This window comes from Rhodnius prolixus, unplaced genomic scaffold (genome assembly GCF_049639745.1).
Source record: "Rhodnius prolixus isolate KJV_2025 unplaced genomic scaffold, Rpr scaffold_3, whole genome shotgun sequence".
In the NCBI taxonomy this organism is placed as follows: Eukaryota; Metazoa; Arthropoda; class Insecta; order Hemiptera; family Reduviidae; genus Rhodnius; species Rhodnius prolixus.
This window is the reverse complement of record NW_027411603.1, coordinates 2,411,417-2,427,388: the sequence shown is the minus strand read 5'-3', so window position 1 is coordinate 2,427,388 and position 15,972 is coordinate 2,411,417. Positions and strand designations below refer to the sequence as shown.

General features: G+C 33.1%; 2 protein-coding genes across 4 annotated transcripts; both read left to right on the top strand.

The window, feature by feature from the left end:
- The first annotated feature begins 2,068 nt into the window (after positions 1-2,068).
- Positions 2,069-9,758, top strand: LOC141453679 (uncharacterized). Its single transcript, XM_074127159.1, has 4 exons — positions 2,069-2,183; positions 7,880-8,043; positions 8,501-8,667; positions 9,183-9,758. The coding sequence occupies exons 1-4, from the start codon at positions 2,122-2,124 to the stop codon at positions 9,546-9,548; spliced, it is 759 nt and encodes a 252-aa protein (XP_073983260.1). The 5' UTR covers positions 2,069-2,121; the 3' UTR covers positions 9,549-9,758.
- Positions 9,759-11,092: 1,334 nt separating this feature from the next.
- On the top strand, positions 11,093-15,911 carry LOC141453714 (uncharacterized). Of its 3 annotated transcripts, none has more exons than XM_074127253.1 (4): positions 11,093-11,470; positions 13,333-13,496; positions 14,312-14,478; positions 14,840-15,911. In XM_074127253.1, the coding sequence occupies exons 2-4, from the start codon at positions 13,337-13,339 to the stop codon at positions 15,203-15,205; spliced, it is 693 nt and encodes a 230-aa protein (XP_073983354.1). In that variant the 5' UTR covers positions 11,093-11,470; positions 13,333-13,336; the 3' UTR covers positions 15,206-15,911. The 3 variants fall into 3 exon arrangements, with proteins under 3 accessions (XP_073983354.1, XP_073983353.1, XP_073983355.1); XM_074127252.1 differs by lacking the exon at positions 11,093-11,470 and adding an exon at positions 11,625-11,950; XM_074127254.1 differs by lacking the exon at positions 11,093-11,470 and adding an exon at positions 12,356-13,132.
- The last annotated feature ends 61 nt before the right edge of the window (positions 15,912-15,972 follow it).

Genomic DNA, 15,972 nt, shown 5'->3' with positions numbered 1-15,972 from the left:
GGTCTCAACGCTGTACATAGAATAGGAGAGGAGTTAGCCCCCTTTATGTAAGGCCCCCTCCAAAATTATTATTACTAATTACTCTGTAAATCTTAGCCCGATTTTGATATAATTTGGTAGGATGATAGAGTTAGGGCTCCTCTACGTAACATTAAAGCGGCGATCAGCTCTTACACTTGTTAAGGGAAAGTATAGCAATCGTTTCAAATTATCGACACGTGAACCGATTGTCATGAATGAAGTGTCATTCGAATCGAAATTTTGTACAGATTTGCACTTTAAAAGTCTGAACGCTGTGCCTCATAAGGAGGGGAGTTTGCCCCACCCAAGTAAGGCCCTTTCTAAAACTATTATTACCAATATTTCTATAACGCTTAGTCCGATTTTGATAAAATTCAGCTCGAATAAGTTGTTAAAGCTCCTCTACTTGGCTGTGCAGGGCCATCAAGCTCTTGCACCTACTAAGAGGAAGTACTGCAATCGTTAAAATTATCAATGGGTGAACCTATTTACATTAATGAATTGTAAATCTTTGCCTTTTAGGGAGAAGTACTGTAATCGCAGTTTATTTTTCTTACTCCTCTTAAGAGGAAGTACTGAAATCGCCGTTTAATTTTGCTTTTTACGTACAAATACCTTCCTATTTTATTCAAAACGCTTTCTCAAAAAAATTGTTATTGAGGATGGCAACTATAATCATTCTTTAAAAAGATCTCTCCAATGGTAGTTACAGTTCCGACTTAACACCTTATCAGGTTATAATGATAGAATTGCTTATTCTAAATTTTAAAAAAAATCTGTGAAACAGATAAGTAACTTTGTAAAATAGACAAAAATGAAAATCTATCCAAAAGGTACAAAAATCTCTTTAACAAAAACTTACAGTTTAAAATGTTAAGTATAAGGGTTGATTAAACGCCAAAAGGTACACAAATCAGCAAGTACCCAACATTTCATTCATGCTTAGCTGATATAATTTAAGTAATTTTGCTGCATTAACTTTTTCTTCACATTTTTTTAGAAATTATTAGATGTCACAGACCCTTATGCTGGCTAGATCATTCATAATATTATTTTGTTATAATCATGATAAAATGTATATTATATCTTCGTTTTTAAGTATAGGTACTTTATTTTAACTCCATTTCAAATTATTCTTTGGATTTATCTTTAATATGCCCTTTATTTTTAGTAGTCACATATACATTCATGTTAAAGTAGAGAAAAACAAAGTTAGAGTCGGCTACTGTTTAAATTTGAATCACGGATTTAACAGAATATTTCAGTCTTGAATTCGTCTTACCGAAATATTCGTGAGCACAAATAACTCACAGTTAATAACAAGTAGATTATTCAACAATTATTCATTTCTCAATAAATTGTAATTTAATTTAGTCTCCCTAATTTTACTTATAGTAAAATACTGGAATAATTAGCTGCCCTAAAAATATGCATATCTTATTTATTTTATATTACATGTATTCAACATTGTGAGAAGAACAGCTACATTGAGAATGTAATTGAAGAAAACTATATTATTTGCGATAAAGCCAGGTAATTATTACCTATTATTATAAACGTTTGACTACTACATAAAATAACAATTACTTTAATCGAAGAATGAACTTAAACCGACGATTTAAAAAAATAAATAAAATAAAATAAACAAAATCATTGATGTATGTTGATATAAGCATTTTTTAAAAAAAGGTTTTGAATTTTTTAGCCTCATAATTTTTTTTTATTTTTTATAACGTTTTTCTTTTTCACCTGTAATTAATAGTTTGATTATTATAAATAACTAGATATTACAGTCAATCTACAGTGCTACTTGAACAAATATTTTGTAGATGAAAATGGCCAGCATAAGGGTCTGTGACATCTAATAATTTCTAAAAAAATGTGAAGAAAAAGTTAATGCAGCAAAATTACTTAAATTATATCAGCTAAGCATGAATGAAATGTTGGGTACTTGCTGATTTGTGTACCTTTTGGCGTTTAATCAACCCTTATACTTAACATTTTAAACTGTAAGTTTTTGTTAAAGAGATAAATTCTAAACTAAAAACGAATCTTTGCTAGTGCTTAACATACATTTTTGTGCTCCATTAACATAGTTTTATGAAAATCGATTATTTTTCCTCAGACACCCAAATATCTCGAAAATTATATAAAAAAAAAAGGTATGTTCAAAATTAAATTATTATTTTTTTTCACTCATAAATTAAAACTGTCCCGGTATAAGGGTTGATCGTCAAAAACTGCACGAAAAAGCGTAACGTTGAAAAACACTTAACTTTGACAATTTTTATCTCTTTTTCTATAAAAGATAAAATTCCCAAATTTTCTTTAAAATATAACCTCTTTTAAAACTGTAATTTTGTTGCAACCACCTAGATTAAATAGATTTCGAGAAATAAGTTGCTGAAAATGGGCAAAAACGGCATTTTCAAAAAATCTTCTTGTTACCTTTTTTGTAAACAACGTACCGCCTAAACGTGTGAACCGATTTTCATGAATGAGGTGTCATTCGATTCGGAATTTTATTTAAATATGCATTTTGGGGGTCTCGACGATGTACATCGAATGGGAGAGGAGTTAGCCCCATATATGTGAGGCCCTCTCCAACATTATTACTAATAATAACTCAATAAAACTTAACCCTATTATGATGAAATTGGGTAGGATGAAAGGGTTAGGGTTCCCCTACGTACCATTAAAGCGACTATCTGCTCTTACACCTACTAAGGGGAAGTTTTGCAATCATTTAAAATCACATAAGACGAATTCAAGACTGAAATTTCGTTTTAACTCCGTAATTTAAATTCCAACAGTAACAGACCAACTCTAACTTTCCCTTTTTCTTCCTTAATATGCGAGTGAATTTGGTGATTATTCAGAATAAAGATAAATCACAAGAATAATTTGGAACAGGGTTAAAATGAAGTGCCTTTTTAAAGTAAACATTTCTTACCGACCTCTTTATATCCTATCAGCTGATGATTAGGCTATAAGTCGATTTAAAGTCATATTTGGATATGATTGTACAGGGTGCGGCAGCATAACTTCCTTTTTTCGAAACTTAATCAAACCCATTGTATGAATCAGAACATTTTTATTTATTTTTTTATGATGTAGGTGCATGTCTAAAGTTTTGTTTTACATAGTTTTGAAGCTAAAATCAGATAGGGGACGTCCCCCCATTGCTCCATACACTGAGTAAACCGATTTCTGGCGTTTGTCATGACTAAGGAACGGATTTTTATGTATTTAAAAATGCCAAATATTTAATTAAAATATGCATTTATTTTCGTCAATTATGTGGAAAATATGTGATTTTCTTAAAATATTTTCTGGAATATTTAAGTAAAATGGACATTTTTTTTTATGAAAATGGAATTTTTTTGGGAGGGAGTTATAATTATTTATACAAGAAAAGAACATTTTTACAATTTATAATAATTTATTAGGAACAAAATAACTTGTTTTTACAAGTTATAATGATTTAAACAACAAAGAACATTTTTACTATTTATAAAAAGATGTGTTAAATTTTCAATTTTGAAAACTTCACTCTTCGAAATTGTTTGCAACCACATGAACTTTCAAATGTTAGAACGTAAAGTGACGACGATTTGGGCGTAAGATGGACTTGTAACGACTAAAATCCTTTGAAATGAGGATTTTTAAGTTTGTGGAAAGGGAAATCTGCTCTAACCAAAGCCCGACACAGATCTGTACTCAGAGTAGACTTACTTGATGATGGAGATGTAAGGAAGGCTTGATAGGACGTCCTCTCTTTCTTTCTGTTTTTATTCACTATGTGCGATCCGGTGGCAATATGTTGGGTGACTCGGCAACGTTGAGAGCAAGAAACGCGCTTGTTACAAGCTGTGAAATACAAAATGTCTCCATCACTTCGAAAAAGTTCTGCTGGAAACTCGCTAAGATATTTAGCAACCAGTTGTTTGTTTGAGGCCGATGTTCGTGGCATTTCACCCAAAAAAAAAAAGAATACACTAAGTGACCGAACGAAATGAATTGGACACTTCAACGAACGAGCTGAAAGAACAGACAGCGTCAGACAACTTCAAAGAACTAACAAGTGCCCGTCACTGTTTAGCAGCATTCTGTGTAAATTACAATAACCATTGTACCCACTGTGATTCACAGCCCTACAGTCTGTGGTTCACAGTTCCTGTCAACCACCTCCCAATTATGAAAATATGCCCAAAATGAAAAATATGTACATATTTTGATTAAATATGTAGAAATATTTATTTATTTTAATCAAATATGTATAAATATGCGATAACATCCAAATATGTGGAAATATGTGAAATAAAAGTAGACTCAAACGGCTTAAAAAGTGTCAGTATGAATACTTCTAGTTGAAAAACGTCTGTAAATTGCCTAGAAAAAAATATGTAAATACATACGAATCCGTTCCCTAGTCATGACTCTTGCCTGCATAGCAGGCGTTATGTTGGCAATTTCTTCCTGGATAATGGATTGCATCAAAGGTCTTTGCATTCACCTAAAGTCACAGTGTGGTATGCAATTTCCTCAGCTGGAATTATTGGTCCCCTGGTTATTTGAGGAAAATGAAGTCGCAGTGACAGTGAATTCGGTCCGGTATGTAGTTTCAGACAATTTTTTTTTTTCACGGCTAGATGAGGTGTAGTTAGGGGACATTTGGTTCCAACAAGACGGTGCAACGGCACACCACTTCAAGAGCAACGGTGGCTGTTTAGAGGGAACACTTCCCAGAGCGCCTCATCTCAATTAGGGGCGATTTGGAGTGGCCGGCCCGCTCTCCCGATTTGGTCCCGTGTGATTTTTTTCTATGGGGTTTTTTGAAATCCTGTGTTTGTGTGAACCATCCAAGGACCCTACAAGGTTTAAAGATCAACACACAGAAAGAAATTGCCAACATAACACCTGCTATGCCGGCAAGAGTCATGACAAACGCCAGAAATCGGTTTACTCAGTGTATGGAGCAATGGGGGGACGTCACCTATCTGATTTTAGCTTCAAAACTATGTAAAACAAAACTTTAGACATGCATCTACATCATAAAAAAATAAATAAAAATGTTCTGATTCATACAATGGGTTTTATTAAGTTTTGAAAAAAAGGAAGTTATGCTGCCGCACCCTGTATACAGGGTGACCAGAGTTATATGCTCCACCCACTTTTTTTTTAACGGTGGGAAATTTCGAAAAATAAAAAAACACGTATTTAATCATTTTTAGTCTAGTTTATTTTCAGTGATTGACCCATTTTTTTAAACCCTTGTATCTCGAGATACAGCATCCAACTTTTGTTTTTCAAATGGAACGTTATATTTTTTTTTGCATATTTTTGTAGTATTTGAGCTCCTAAAAACAACAAAAAAAAATTTTTTTGAAATCGGTTAGGTTTTTCAAAAGTTATGGGTATTTAAAATATGAAAAACCAATTTCAGTTTATTGTCAAAATTACGTTATTTTTTTTAAAAGAATCCGTTCAAACTGGGCACAACCAACGGATAGGAAAGCCAAAACTCTGGACTCCCACGCTTTGATTGTATCAGCACTTATGGTGGGGAAGTCAAGATCTAGACAGGCTAGAGTTATTCGACGTTCAGGTTGTTTTTCCTACAAACCTTTGGGTGGAGTTATAGGAAATCAACTAATCGGCCCCATACTTCTACAGAGAGAACTTAACTGGTGAAAGGTATCCAACTTTTTTTCAGAGACATTTTGCCAGTTCCGCTTGAAGATGTTCATCTACAGTGTCGGCTAGATTTGTATTTTCAACAAGATGGTTGCCCGGCGAGAGTGGTTCGAGGTTACCTGGACAGAAATTTCCATTAAAAGTGCTTAGGGGCTCATTGTCCCATCCAATGGCCACCTCGATCTCCGGACTTAACCCAAATGGACTATATTTTGTGGGGATACCTAAAAAAAATATAGTGTAAAGTATCCTTAATCCCGTGGCTTCAGTCGATGATCTGAAACGTCGAATTTACTCTAGCCTGCCTAGATCTTGACTTTGCCACCATAAGTGCTGCTACAAGCAAAGCGTGGGAGTCCAGAGTTTTGGCTTTCCTATCCGTTGGTTGTGCCCAGTTTGAATAGATTCTTTAAAAAAAATAACGTAATTTTGACAGTAAACTGAAATTTGTTTTTCATATTTTAAATACCCATAACTTTTAAAAAACCTAACCGATTTCAAAAAATTTTTTTTTGTTGTTTTTAGGAGCTCAAATACTACAAAAATATGCAACAAAAAATATAACGTTCCATTTGAAAAACAAAAGTTGGATGCTGTATCTCGAGATACAGGGGTTTAAAATAATGGGTCAATCACTGAAAATAAACTAGACTAAAAATGATTAAATACGTGTTTTTTATTTTTTCGAAAGTTCCCGCCGTTAAAAAAAAAATTGGGTGGAGCATATAACTCTGGTCACCCTATATATATAAGCTTATCTATGAAATCATCAGGCTGTAACATCGATAAAGTTATCCTCGATTTTTTTAAACAGGGAAAAATCGAAATTTGTAACAATTAAAAAAAAAAAGTATATTAATTTTAGGCTTATCTACTGAGGAAAATAGTGATCATTATAAAAGCAATTAAAAGATCAAATTAATATTAACACTTTTTAGAAATAATAAAAAAATATCATTACTTCATTTTGCAAGAATTTTGCCGTATTGAAACAGTTAAATTAAAAAATTAGATTAGTTTTTGAAGTGAAATTTTTTATAGCGTGTGGTGATTCTTAATGAAATTCCTACGAAGGGGAAAAATAGTAAACAAATTCTTAACCATTGTTTTAATAGAATTATTTAGCATTAAAAATTCTAATGGCGGATCTAACAAGTGTGTAGTAGAACACTTACTGCAGCACAAGCTGCGTAAAGTGCATTGTTGGATAAATTAAGGAATAAGTTTGATTCTGTAAGTGAAAGATATTGATCACTTAAATATGTGTCAGGAGGTTTCCAATATTTTTTGGTAATTAAACGCAACTCTCCCAAAATTACCAAAGAATTTATTAAACCTTCTTGTTTTGTAACAGATGTAAAATTATTTTTTAGCCATTTTGTGTATGCTTGAGAACTTATTTCCCGATATTAAGAAAAATACTAGCTTTACTGCTTTGGCAATACTTATAGTAGAAAGGGGATGAAAAAATACATAAAAATGACCTATCGCGTGCTCTTCTTTCTCTTTGATAACAAGTTACAAAAATTGAAATATGATTAATAAATATCACATTTTGAAATGGCCTAGCACCTTTAATTTTGAAGATATCGAATTGCGGTTTCCGGTTACTTTCATAACTTTTTATATTCTTTAAAACTGTGTATATAAAAATGGGGGTAAACAAACCCTAATGTGTAACTTTCAAAAGTTCAATATTTATTAGCCACAATAGATACCATCTTTGGTGGTTACATTCTTGGAGAATGGTTTGTACATTTACTTACTAATCTATTCATATGATTATTACAGTTACACAACTGTAAAAAAAAAAAAATAAAAAAAAAAAAAATTAAAGCACGCATAAAATGTTATCAACACTTTCGAGGCATGTTCACTAGCGATCGCCTGAGCGATCTTCAGGGTGTGAACATCAATATGGAATTTGGGCCAAATCTTAGCGATGGAAACAACCAGCTTACATGGGAAATTCGTCTAAGGGCAGTTTGGCCACTTTTCCTACGCTAGTCCCCACCCCTGAAAGCAGCCCTTCTGAGTTGATTTTCACTATTTCCCGTTGATTTTCTCCAAACAAAAGCAGAATTCGCCTGAGCGATTTTCAGTGCGTGAACTACAACATGTTGCTAATTTTATTAACTTTTCATTTTTTCCTCCTGCCCAGAAACATGTTGCTGAAGAAATTAGATTTGAGAAGTTTTGAAGAAGTAAGGAATGGAGTGCCGTTGAGATTCAAGATACAAACGATCACACCGGATCTGATAGTGGACGTACTGCAGCATATGTTCACGCATTTCCTAACTAGAGAACCAGTAAAGGCTTACGTCAGTAAGTATAGGCAATGCCAATAGTACTGTAACATAAGAAAAACATTTCGTTAGTTATGGTTTTGGGGGGGGGGGATGGAGTGGTTGTTCTTGAAGAGTTTGAGGCTAAACGGACCCAAAAGGTACAATTGTGCAAAATGAGTCGATAATGAGGTAGTTTGAGCAAAATCAATACAAGATTTGCTCTTATCACGCTACTCTAAATTAAGCCTTTCAGTTTTATGTCAAGGTCATCTTTATAATTTTCCAGTACTTTTGATAATATTTTCACTAATAATCAGAAAAACTTTTAAGGCTATTCGGGAACGGTGATCAAGAGTCTGGGTACATAAAAAAGTGCTTGTAGCACTCCTCCAACATTGGGGAGTTAAGAGCTCAAAATTAGGCCGAAGACTCTTAGAACAGGAGTGGAAACAAACTTCATTACAGGTTAATTTATTTTAATTAAATATTTCCAGAACTTCTGGAAGATGAGCAGTCTGTAAACAGCTACGAACGATTTTGGAGGAAAACTTTGCTGACCGGTGAATCGATGGTGGCGCTTGAAGAACGAGACGACGATATCGTGAACATTGTTGGGGTGAATATAACCACTGTAGCGGATAAGCATAAAAATGACAATGAGGTAAAGCGATTTTCGGACAATTATAAAAAGAATAAGTTCTTTCATACAAATTTTCTGGAAAATACTGTTTAATGATTGTTCAGCCATTATTTTCATGAGTCAATCTGGTGTTCACGAGATAACACAGCAAATCCAATGTGGGGGCAGTGCCATAAGTACGAGTAGGAGGCGGCAACTGTTCGGTTCGGAAGCGCCATGTTGGCCATTTCTTGTTTAGAATCATTATCACTGGACTATTCACTAGTCAAAGTTTTCTTGTCCAAATTGAATTCCCATTGGGTACTCAAGATTCAGGCAACTCTAATTTCACATTACGTGTTTTACAAATTTATAAAACATAAGTATTAATTTACGTAGACCGTACTAATTATTTGCCGTTTGCTCTTATTTAATTAAAAACCTTGTGTATTACAAACATCTAAAAGCCTAATTCTATTTGAAACATTGATTGAGAAGCATTTATGTATTGCCTAAATTCCTTACATCTTATTAACCAAACAAAACTATGATTTCAGGTATACGAAGGCAAAGTGTTTAACAAATTATTAAAAGGCATTAAGAACCTCACCGAAATAGGGAACGTATACAAAACGTATAATATTGACAGATATCTGACATCGCACGGTCTGTCCGTCCACTCGGATTATCATGGTTACAATATCGGCCTTCGACTACTAGAAACACGAGAAGTATTATGCCATGAACTTGGTCTTAAAGCCACGGCTACAGTCTTTTCCAGCAAGGTTGCCCAATATCTGGCCGCAAAAGCTGGCTATAGAACTTTAGCCGAACAGAGTTTTCAAACGATGGAAATTGATGGCCAAATTGCCTATCCGGGCTTCGATGGAAGTCGTAAATTGATGGGTATCAAATATGTTTAGTCAAATTTCTTTTAATTATTTATTTTACAAAAAAAAATTGTCACTAATTTCTTTTATAATAAGTTTGTCAAAATCAGTATTTTTAGTTTATCTATCCGAGGCTAAAAGGTCAAGAAATGGCCTCAGTTTTAATTTTTAAGAATTAGTAATAAAATTTTATGCCAAAAATGATCCATTATTGCGCCAAATTTTGTGAAGTATAATTTAGTCGCAACTTATAAAAGAACTTTTAATAACGGTTTGGGTCAGTGTGCTTAATTAATTAGTAAGTTTTGATTTTTAAATGCATTGTATAAGATAATAATTTAATATTATAAATTTATTGTGAAATTCACTAGAATACAGTTTTGAATTTAAAATTATAAACTAGCAATAAATTCTAAATATTATGAAATTTTAGACACTTCTATTTGTAACCTAAAAGAATCCCCAAATGTTGGTCTTACTTCTAACATCACAATGCGATGGTGTTATTTTCACGAGGTAATCGAGAATACTTTTTTAATCATCGATTTTTTTTACTGTGATTATCTATTTGGGCTACACTGAGTCATCTTCAGCGCTTATGTTTCTTTACAATTGTGATTTTTTTTTTACATTTTTAACATCAAAGGGATGATCAAAGGATAAGTACGTAATTAGTCAGGACGGGAATAGATACACCAAACTTTCATGTTAACAAAGTGGAACTAATTATATAAACCAATAAGTTGTAACATAAGTCCTGAAGATCACGAAGTCACGAAGATAGAGAAAGACGGCAAAATTGAGGTAATTTTAGAAGATTAAGTGAGCACAGTGTGGTAGATTTGTGAGTCTGAGCCAGAAAGGCAACGTCACCGCGGTTCTAGAGGGACTTGGATGGCAGGAATTTGATTTAGGAGTCTAGGAAAAGAAAGACTTTGAAAAGCTTAGTTTTACAAGATTTTCTTCTCCAAAGAGCCGAAATCGGAGTCCTTCCAACTGACAAAACCCGAGAAGTATCGTTACCTCTTCTTTCTAAAACAATCTAGTCTCGCTACCGCTCTCGATCCCGATACGAACACGTGTTTTTCTTCAATCTGCACTTCCAGTAAGTTGAGTGCAAATACTCTTCTGCCTTAGTGTCAACGCAACCTCCGGGAAGGCGTCAGGTAGCTAAGAACAACGGCATCTGCCCAGACTCGAGAGTGAACTCTCTCCTGCCTCTTAATAAGGAACACGGACATCCACTGTGGCGTCATATATTGATGGAAAGAACACTTTACTAATTAAAGATTTTCTTAAAAATAGTTGCAACTATTTTCTTTAAAATTTGTATCCTGATTACACTAGTTCGTCTTCAACTTTTATTTGAGAATTTTTTTCGGGATTATTCTATTTAAGGGATTCTAGTAGAGGGGAAGGTATAATAGCCTAATAGTACTTTATTGTTTTTGTAAAGTATTTATAAACTTTTTAATAAAAACCTCCACAAAAACGATCCGGTAAAAACCAAGCTGGGATCCGGTTTCGATTTCTTAACCTTAACCTTGTTGATTTAACCTTCCACACTCAGACCTGCGACTCGAACTACACAAATCATTTTCTGATGTTAGACGAAATGCTGATTTTGCACAGAAATCAGGAAACTAATCTAACGTTTGTGAATAAAATTAACGATATTATGCTATGCGGACCCAATTACATTATCAAACATAATTTAACCTTGTGGTTGAAACTCCCACTTTTTTTTTTGTTATTACTTGACTGTTATTAAACGAATGGATACTAATGCTTAATTCTTGAGTTGTTTGTGATCGTGTTAAGTGGATCGCCTAAGCAATAGAAATATAATTTACTTCTATTCTTTTTCTTTTTTGGTGGATTGATTGGCTGTAAAAATTTGTAAGGTACATTTAGTGTTTTATTATTACAACACTTGTGAAGAAATAAGTCTAAAAGTAAGTAGATATGCTTTAATATTATTTTTTATAAGACTAAACATTAATTGTATTTGTTGGCATTACACGTAAATAGACTAGACATCTGCCCGATTGCAGTAAATGAAATTGCAATTAGAATCGATTATGCTAAGTTTGCAAGGGTTTAGGCCCCCGAGCCTTCCAAGGTTATCTTTAATGTACAGTTGATCACGTACAAGTGTTGCATGCATAATTATATCCAAGTAGTAGTTAGAATCAATTAGAAAAAACCCATTGTTAGGAAATAAATCTATGGGGGGAATTCCCTCACTTTAAATCAGAAATTGCTTTAAATTAAGTTTTGTTAACACTTTTTCCTGTATTAGTCATCTGTGCAGTCTGTATTGGACTATCTTATTTAAAACTTAGTTTAGTCAGATCTGCGAGCTCAACGGTTTAACTTCGTTAAAATCTGATTTTAAACGAGCAACCAGTTCGAAATACTACCTGCCCTTTTAGGTAAGTAATTTTTTTTATTCCTTTATTATACATGTGTGTAACTCACAAGACACCCTCTTTATATAATACTCCACATTCTACCTCTTAATATCTTTTTTTAAACGAGATTTTCGCTCGTTTATTTATGAAACTGTTCAGTGCAGTAAAACTTCCGTTTGCGGGATTTTAGCTAAGTTCCTGACACTTCCTGTGGCCGTGGTCCGAACGAAATGTAACTTTTGGGTTTAAGTGTTCACATAGACTGAGAGAGAGAGGCACACAAACCACTAAAAATCACTTTTTCTGTCTCACGGGACCTCAAGACGAGTATTAACGAGAAATTTCTCGTCATGTTAAATTTGTCGTACTTCTTTCTTCCTCGTAACAATTATGAAAGAGATAAAAACTTTTAACAAATTAAATTCAAATTATAAATTTATTGACCTAGTAAGCAAGGTAGAAGTTAGGATCTTTCCTTGTGCTTGCATGACATAGACCTAGTTTCCGTTCGATATATTACCATTTCAATGTCATCGCTTTCATGTTGTGAATAAAAAAAAACAAGGTTAAATTTTTTTCTTTGTTTTATTAGCTGATAAAACTTAAAATGTTTTAAATATATTCCGATAATTTCCGACTTTTACTGTTGTATTGTATGAGCAGAAATAATAAACTGTCAATTGAGTTTATCGATAATTGAACTGTACCGATAGATTATCGATATTTAAAGCAAAAATTCTGGTTTGCTCACGATAATGCAGTTTCCATGTCTATATTACTGAAGTTTGCCCACAATCCGTCAACAGATTCATCTCTCCCAGTTCAGCCTATAAAGAAGTGAACGGTGTTAACTTGATGCATCCCTGTACTTACTAATCTTTCGCACCTCCAAGTCTAAGTAACATATTAAACTTTATGTTTTTATTGAAATGAAATAATATAATTAGATAACTCCATTACGTCCAGTAAAAAAAATCAAAATTTATAGAAAACTAGTCAATAAAATGGGTTATGTCGTGTGAGTGCCCAGAAGGTAAGTTTGGCTCTGCAAGTGATGATTGGTTGCCATTAGCGTCAACAGCAAATGGGGAACTACTCTGCCGTGTGTAACTTTAAGACAAACAAACCTAATGTGTAACTTACAAAAGTTAAATATTTACTAGCCACAATACATAACATCTTTGGTTACATTCCTGGAGAATGGTTTGTATATTTACTTACTAATCTGTTCATATGCTTAGTTATGTTATTAATTACACTACTGTAAACAAAAAAAAAATATTTAAAGCACAAATAAAGTGTTATCAACACTTGCGTGGCATGTTCACTAGCGAGTATGAACTTCAATACTTCAATATCGTATGTTTCTAATTTTATTAACGTCATTTTTTCCTCCTGCCCAGAAACATGTTGCTGAAGAAATTAGACTTGAGAAGTTTTGAAGAAGTAAGGAATGGAGTGCCGTTGAGATTCAAGATTCAAACGATCACACCGGATCTGATAGACGACGTACTGCAGCATATGTTCACGCATTTCCTTACTAGAGAACCTATAACGACTTACGACCGTGAGTAAGGGCCAATAGTACTGTAACTATCTATTATAAGAAAAACATTTTCATTGTTCATTCTTTTTGGTGACTGATTCGTAGTTTCAATAGGATGAAAAAATAAATGCCATTTCAGTCGAGTAAAATTTATTTTGCCGAGCTTTCGACCTAGGGACTAGGTCATCTTCAGGGCTAGTTTAGAAAGTATGAGTAATACCATTACATTTCAGGGTTGGTGTGTCTTCTGTCTTGTCTATTCATGGACGGACTTCATAGACTGACACTCAGTCCATGAACAGACAAGACAGAAGACACACCAACCCTGAAATGTAATGGTATTACTTTCTAAACTAGCCCTGAAGATGACCTAGTCCCTAGGTCGAAAGCTCGGCAAAATAAATTTTACTCGATTGAAATTGGCATTTATTTTTTTCATCCTATTAAAAACATTTTCGCTAGTTATGGGTTTTTTGGGGTTGTTCTAGAAGTGTTCGAGGCCAAAAATTCATTTTTGCCAAATGAGCCGATAATGAGGTAGCTTGAGCAAGAACAAAACCAATTTTGCGCTTATCAAGCTTCTCTAAATTAAGCTATTCAGTTTTCTGACACGTCACCGTCATAATTTTCCAACACTTTTGATGGTATTTTTACTGATAATCGTTAACAATTCAAGGTTATCATTTAGGAACGGTGATCAAGAGTCTGGGTACATAAGAAAGTGCTTGTAGAATCTCCTAGAGTGCTCAAATTTAGGTGGAAGAATGACTTCTATAGAGTAGGAGTGGAAGCAAAAATAATTACAGGCTAATTTATTTTAATTAAATCTTTGTCAGATCTTCTGGAAGATGAGCAGTCTGTAAGCAGCTACACACGATTCTGGAGGAAAACTTTGCTGACCGGTGAATCGATGGTGGCGCTTGAAGAACGAGACGACGATATCGTGAACATTGTTGGGGTGAATATAACCACTGTAGCCGATAAGCATCGAAATGACAATGAGGTAAAGCGATTGTCCAACTGTTTGGTTCAGAAGCGCCATATTGGCCATTTCTTGTTTCGAATCAGTATTACTGGACTATTCACTAGTCAAAGTTTTCTTGTTCAAATTGAATTTTCATTGGAAACTCAAGCTTCAGGCAACTCTAATTTGACTTTACGTGTTTTAAAAAATTTATATAACAGAAGTATTAATTTAAGTACACCGTACTAATTATTTGCAGTTTGCTCTTATTTAATAAAAAACCTTTTATATTAAAACACATAAAAGCCTAATTCTATTTAAAACATTGATTAAAAAGCATTTATGAAAGTATTGCCAGAATTCCATACATCTTATTAATCAAACAAAACTATGATTTCAGGTATACGAAGGCAAAGTGTTTGACAAAGTATTAAAAGCCGTCATGAACCTCACCGAAATAGGAAACGTATACAAAACGTATGATCTTGACAGCTATCTGACAGCCTACGGTTTGTCCGTGCACTCGGACTATCATGGTTACAATATCGGCCTTCGACTACTAGAAACACGAGAGGTATTATGCCAAGAACTTGGTCTTAAAGCCACGGCTACAGTCTTTTCCAACAAGGTTGCCCAATATCTGGCCGCAAAAGCTGGCTATAGAACTTTAGCCGAACAGAGTTTTCAAACGATGGAAATTGATGGCCAAATTGCCTATCCGGGCGTCGATGGAAGTCTTAAATTGATGGGTATCAAATATGTTTAGTCAAATTTATTTTATTTATTTATTTGACATCAAAATTGTCATTAATTTCTTTTATTTATTTATTTTACAACAAAATTGTCATTAATTTCTTTTATTTATTTATTTTACAACAAAATTGACATTAATTTCTTTTATTTATTTATTGTACAACAAAATTGTCATTAATTTCTTTTATTTATTTATTGTACAACAAAATTGTCATTAATTTCTTTTATTTATTTATTGTACAACAAAATTGTCATTAATTTCTTTTATTTATTTATTTTACAACAAAATTGACATTAATTTCTTTTATTTATTTATTTTACAACAAAATTGTCATTAATTTCTTTTATTTATTTATTGTACAACAAAATTGTCATTAATTTCTTTTTTATAATAAGTTTGTCAAAATCAGTATTTTGAGTTCATCTATCCGGGTATAAAAGGTCAAGAGATTTGTCTTCAGTTTTAATTTTTAAGAATTATTAATTAAATTTTATGCAAAGCAAGGATGCATTATTGCGTCAAATTTGGCGCAGGAAGTTTAATTTAGTCGCAACTTATTAAAGAACTTTTAATAACGGTTTGGGTCAGTGTGCTTAATTAGTAAGTTTTGATTTTTAAATGCATTGTATAACAAAAGAAGTTATTGTGAAAATCACTTGAATACAGTTTTGAATTTAAAATTATAATCTAGCAATAAATTTTATATTATGAAATCTTAGACACTTCTACCTGTATCCTAAAAGAATCCCTAAATATTGGTCTAACTTCTAATATCACAA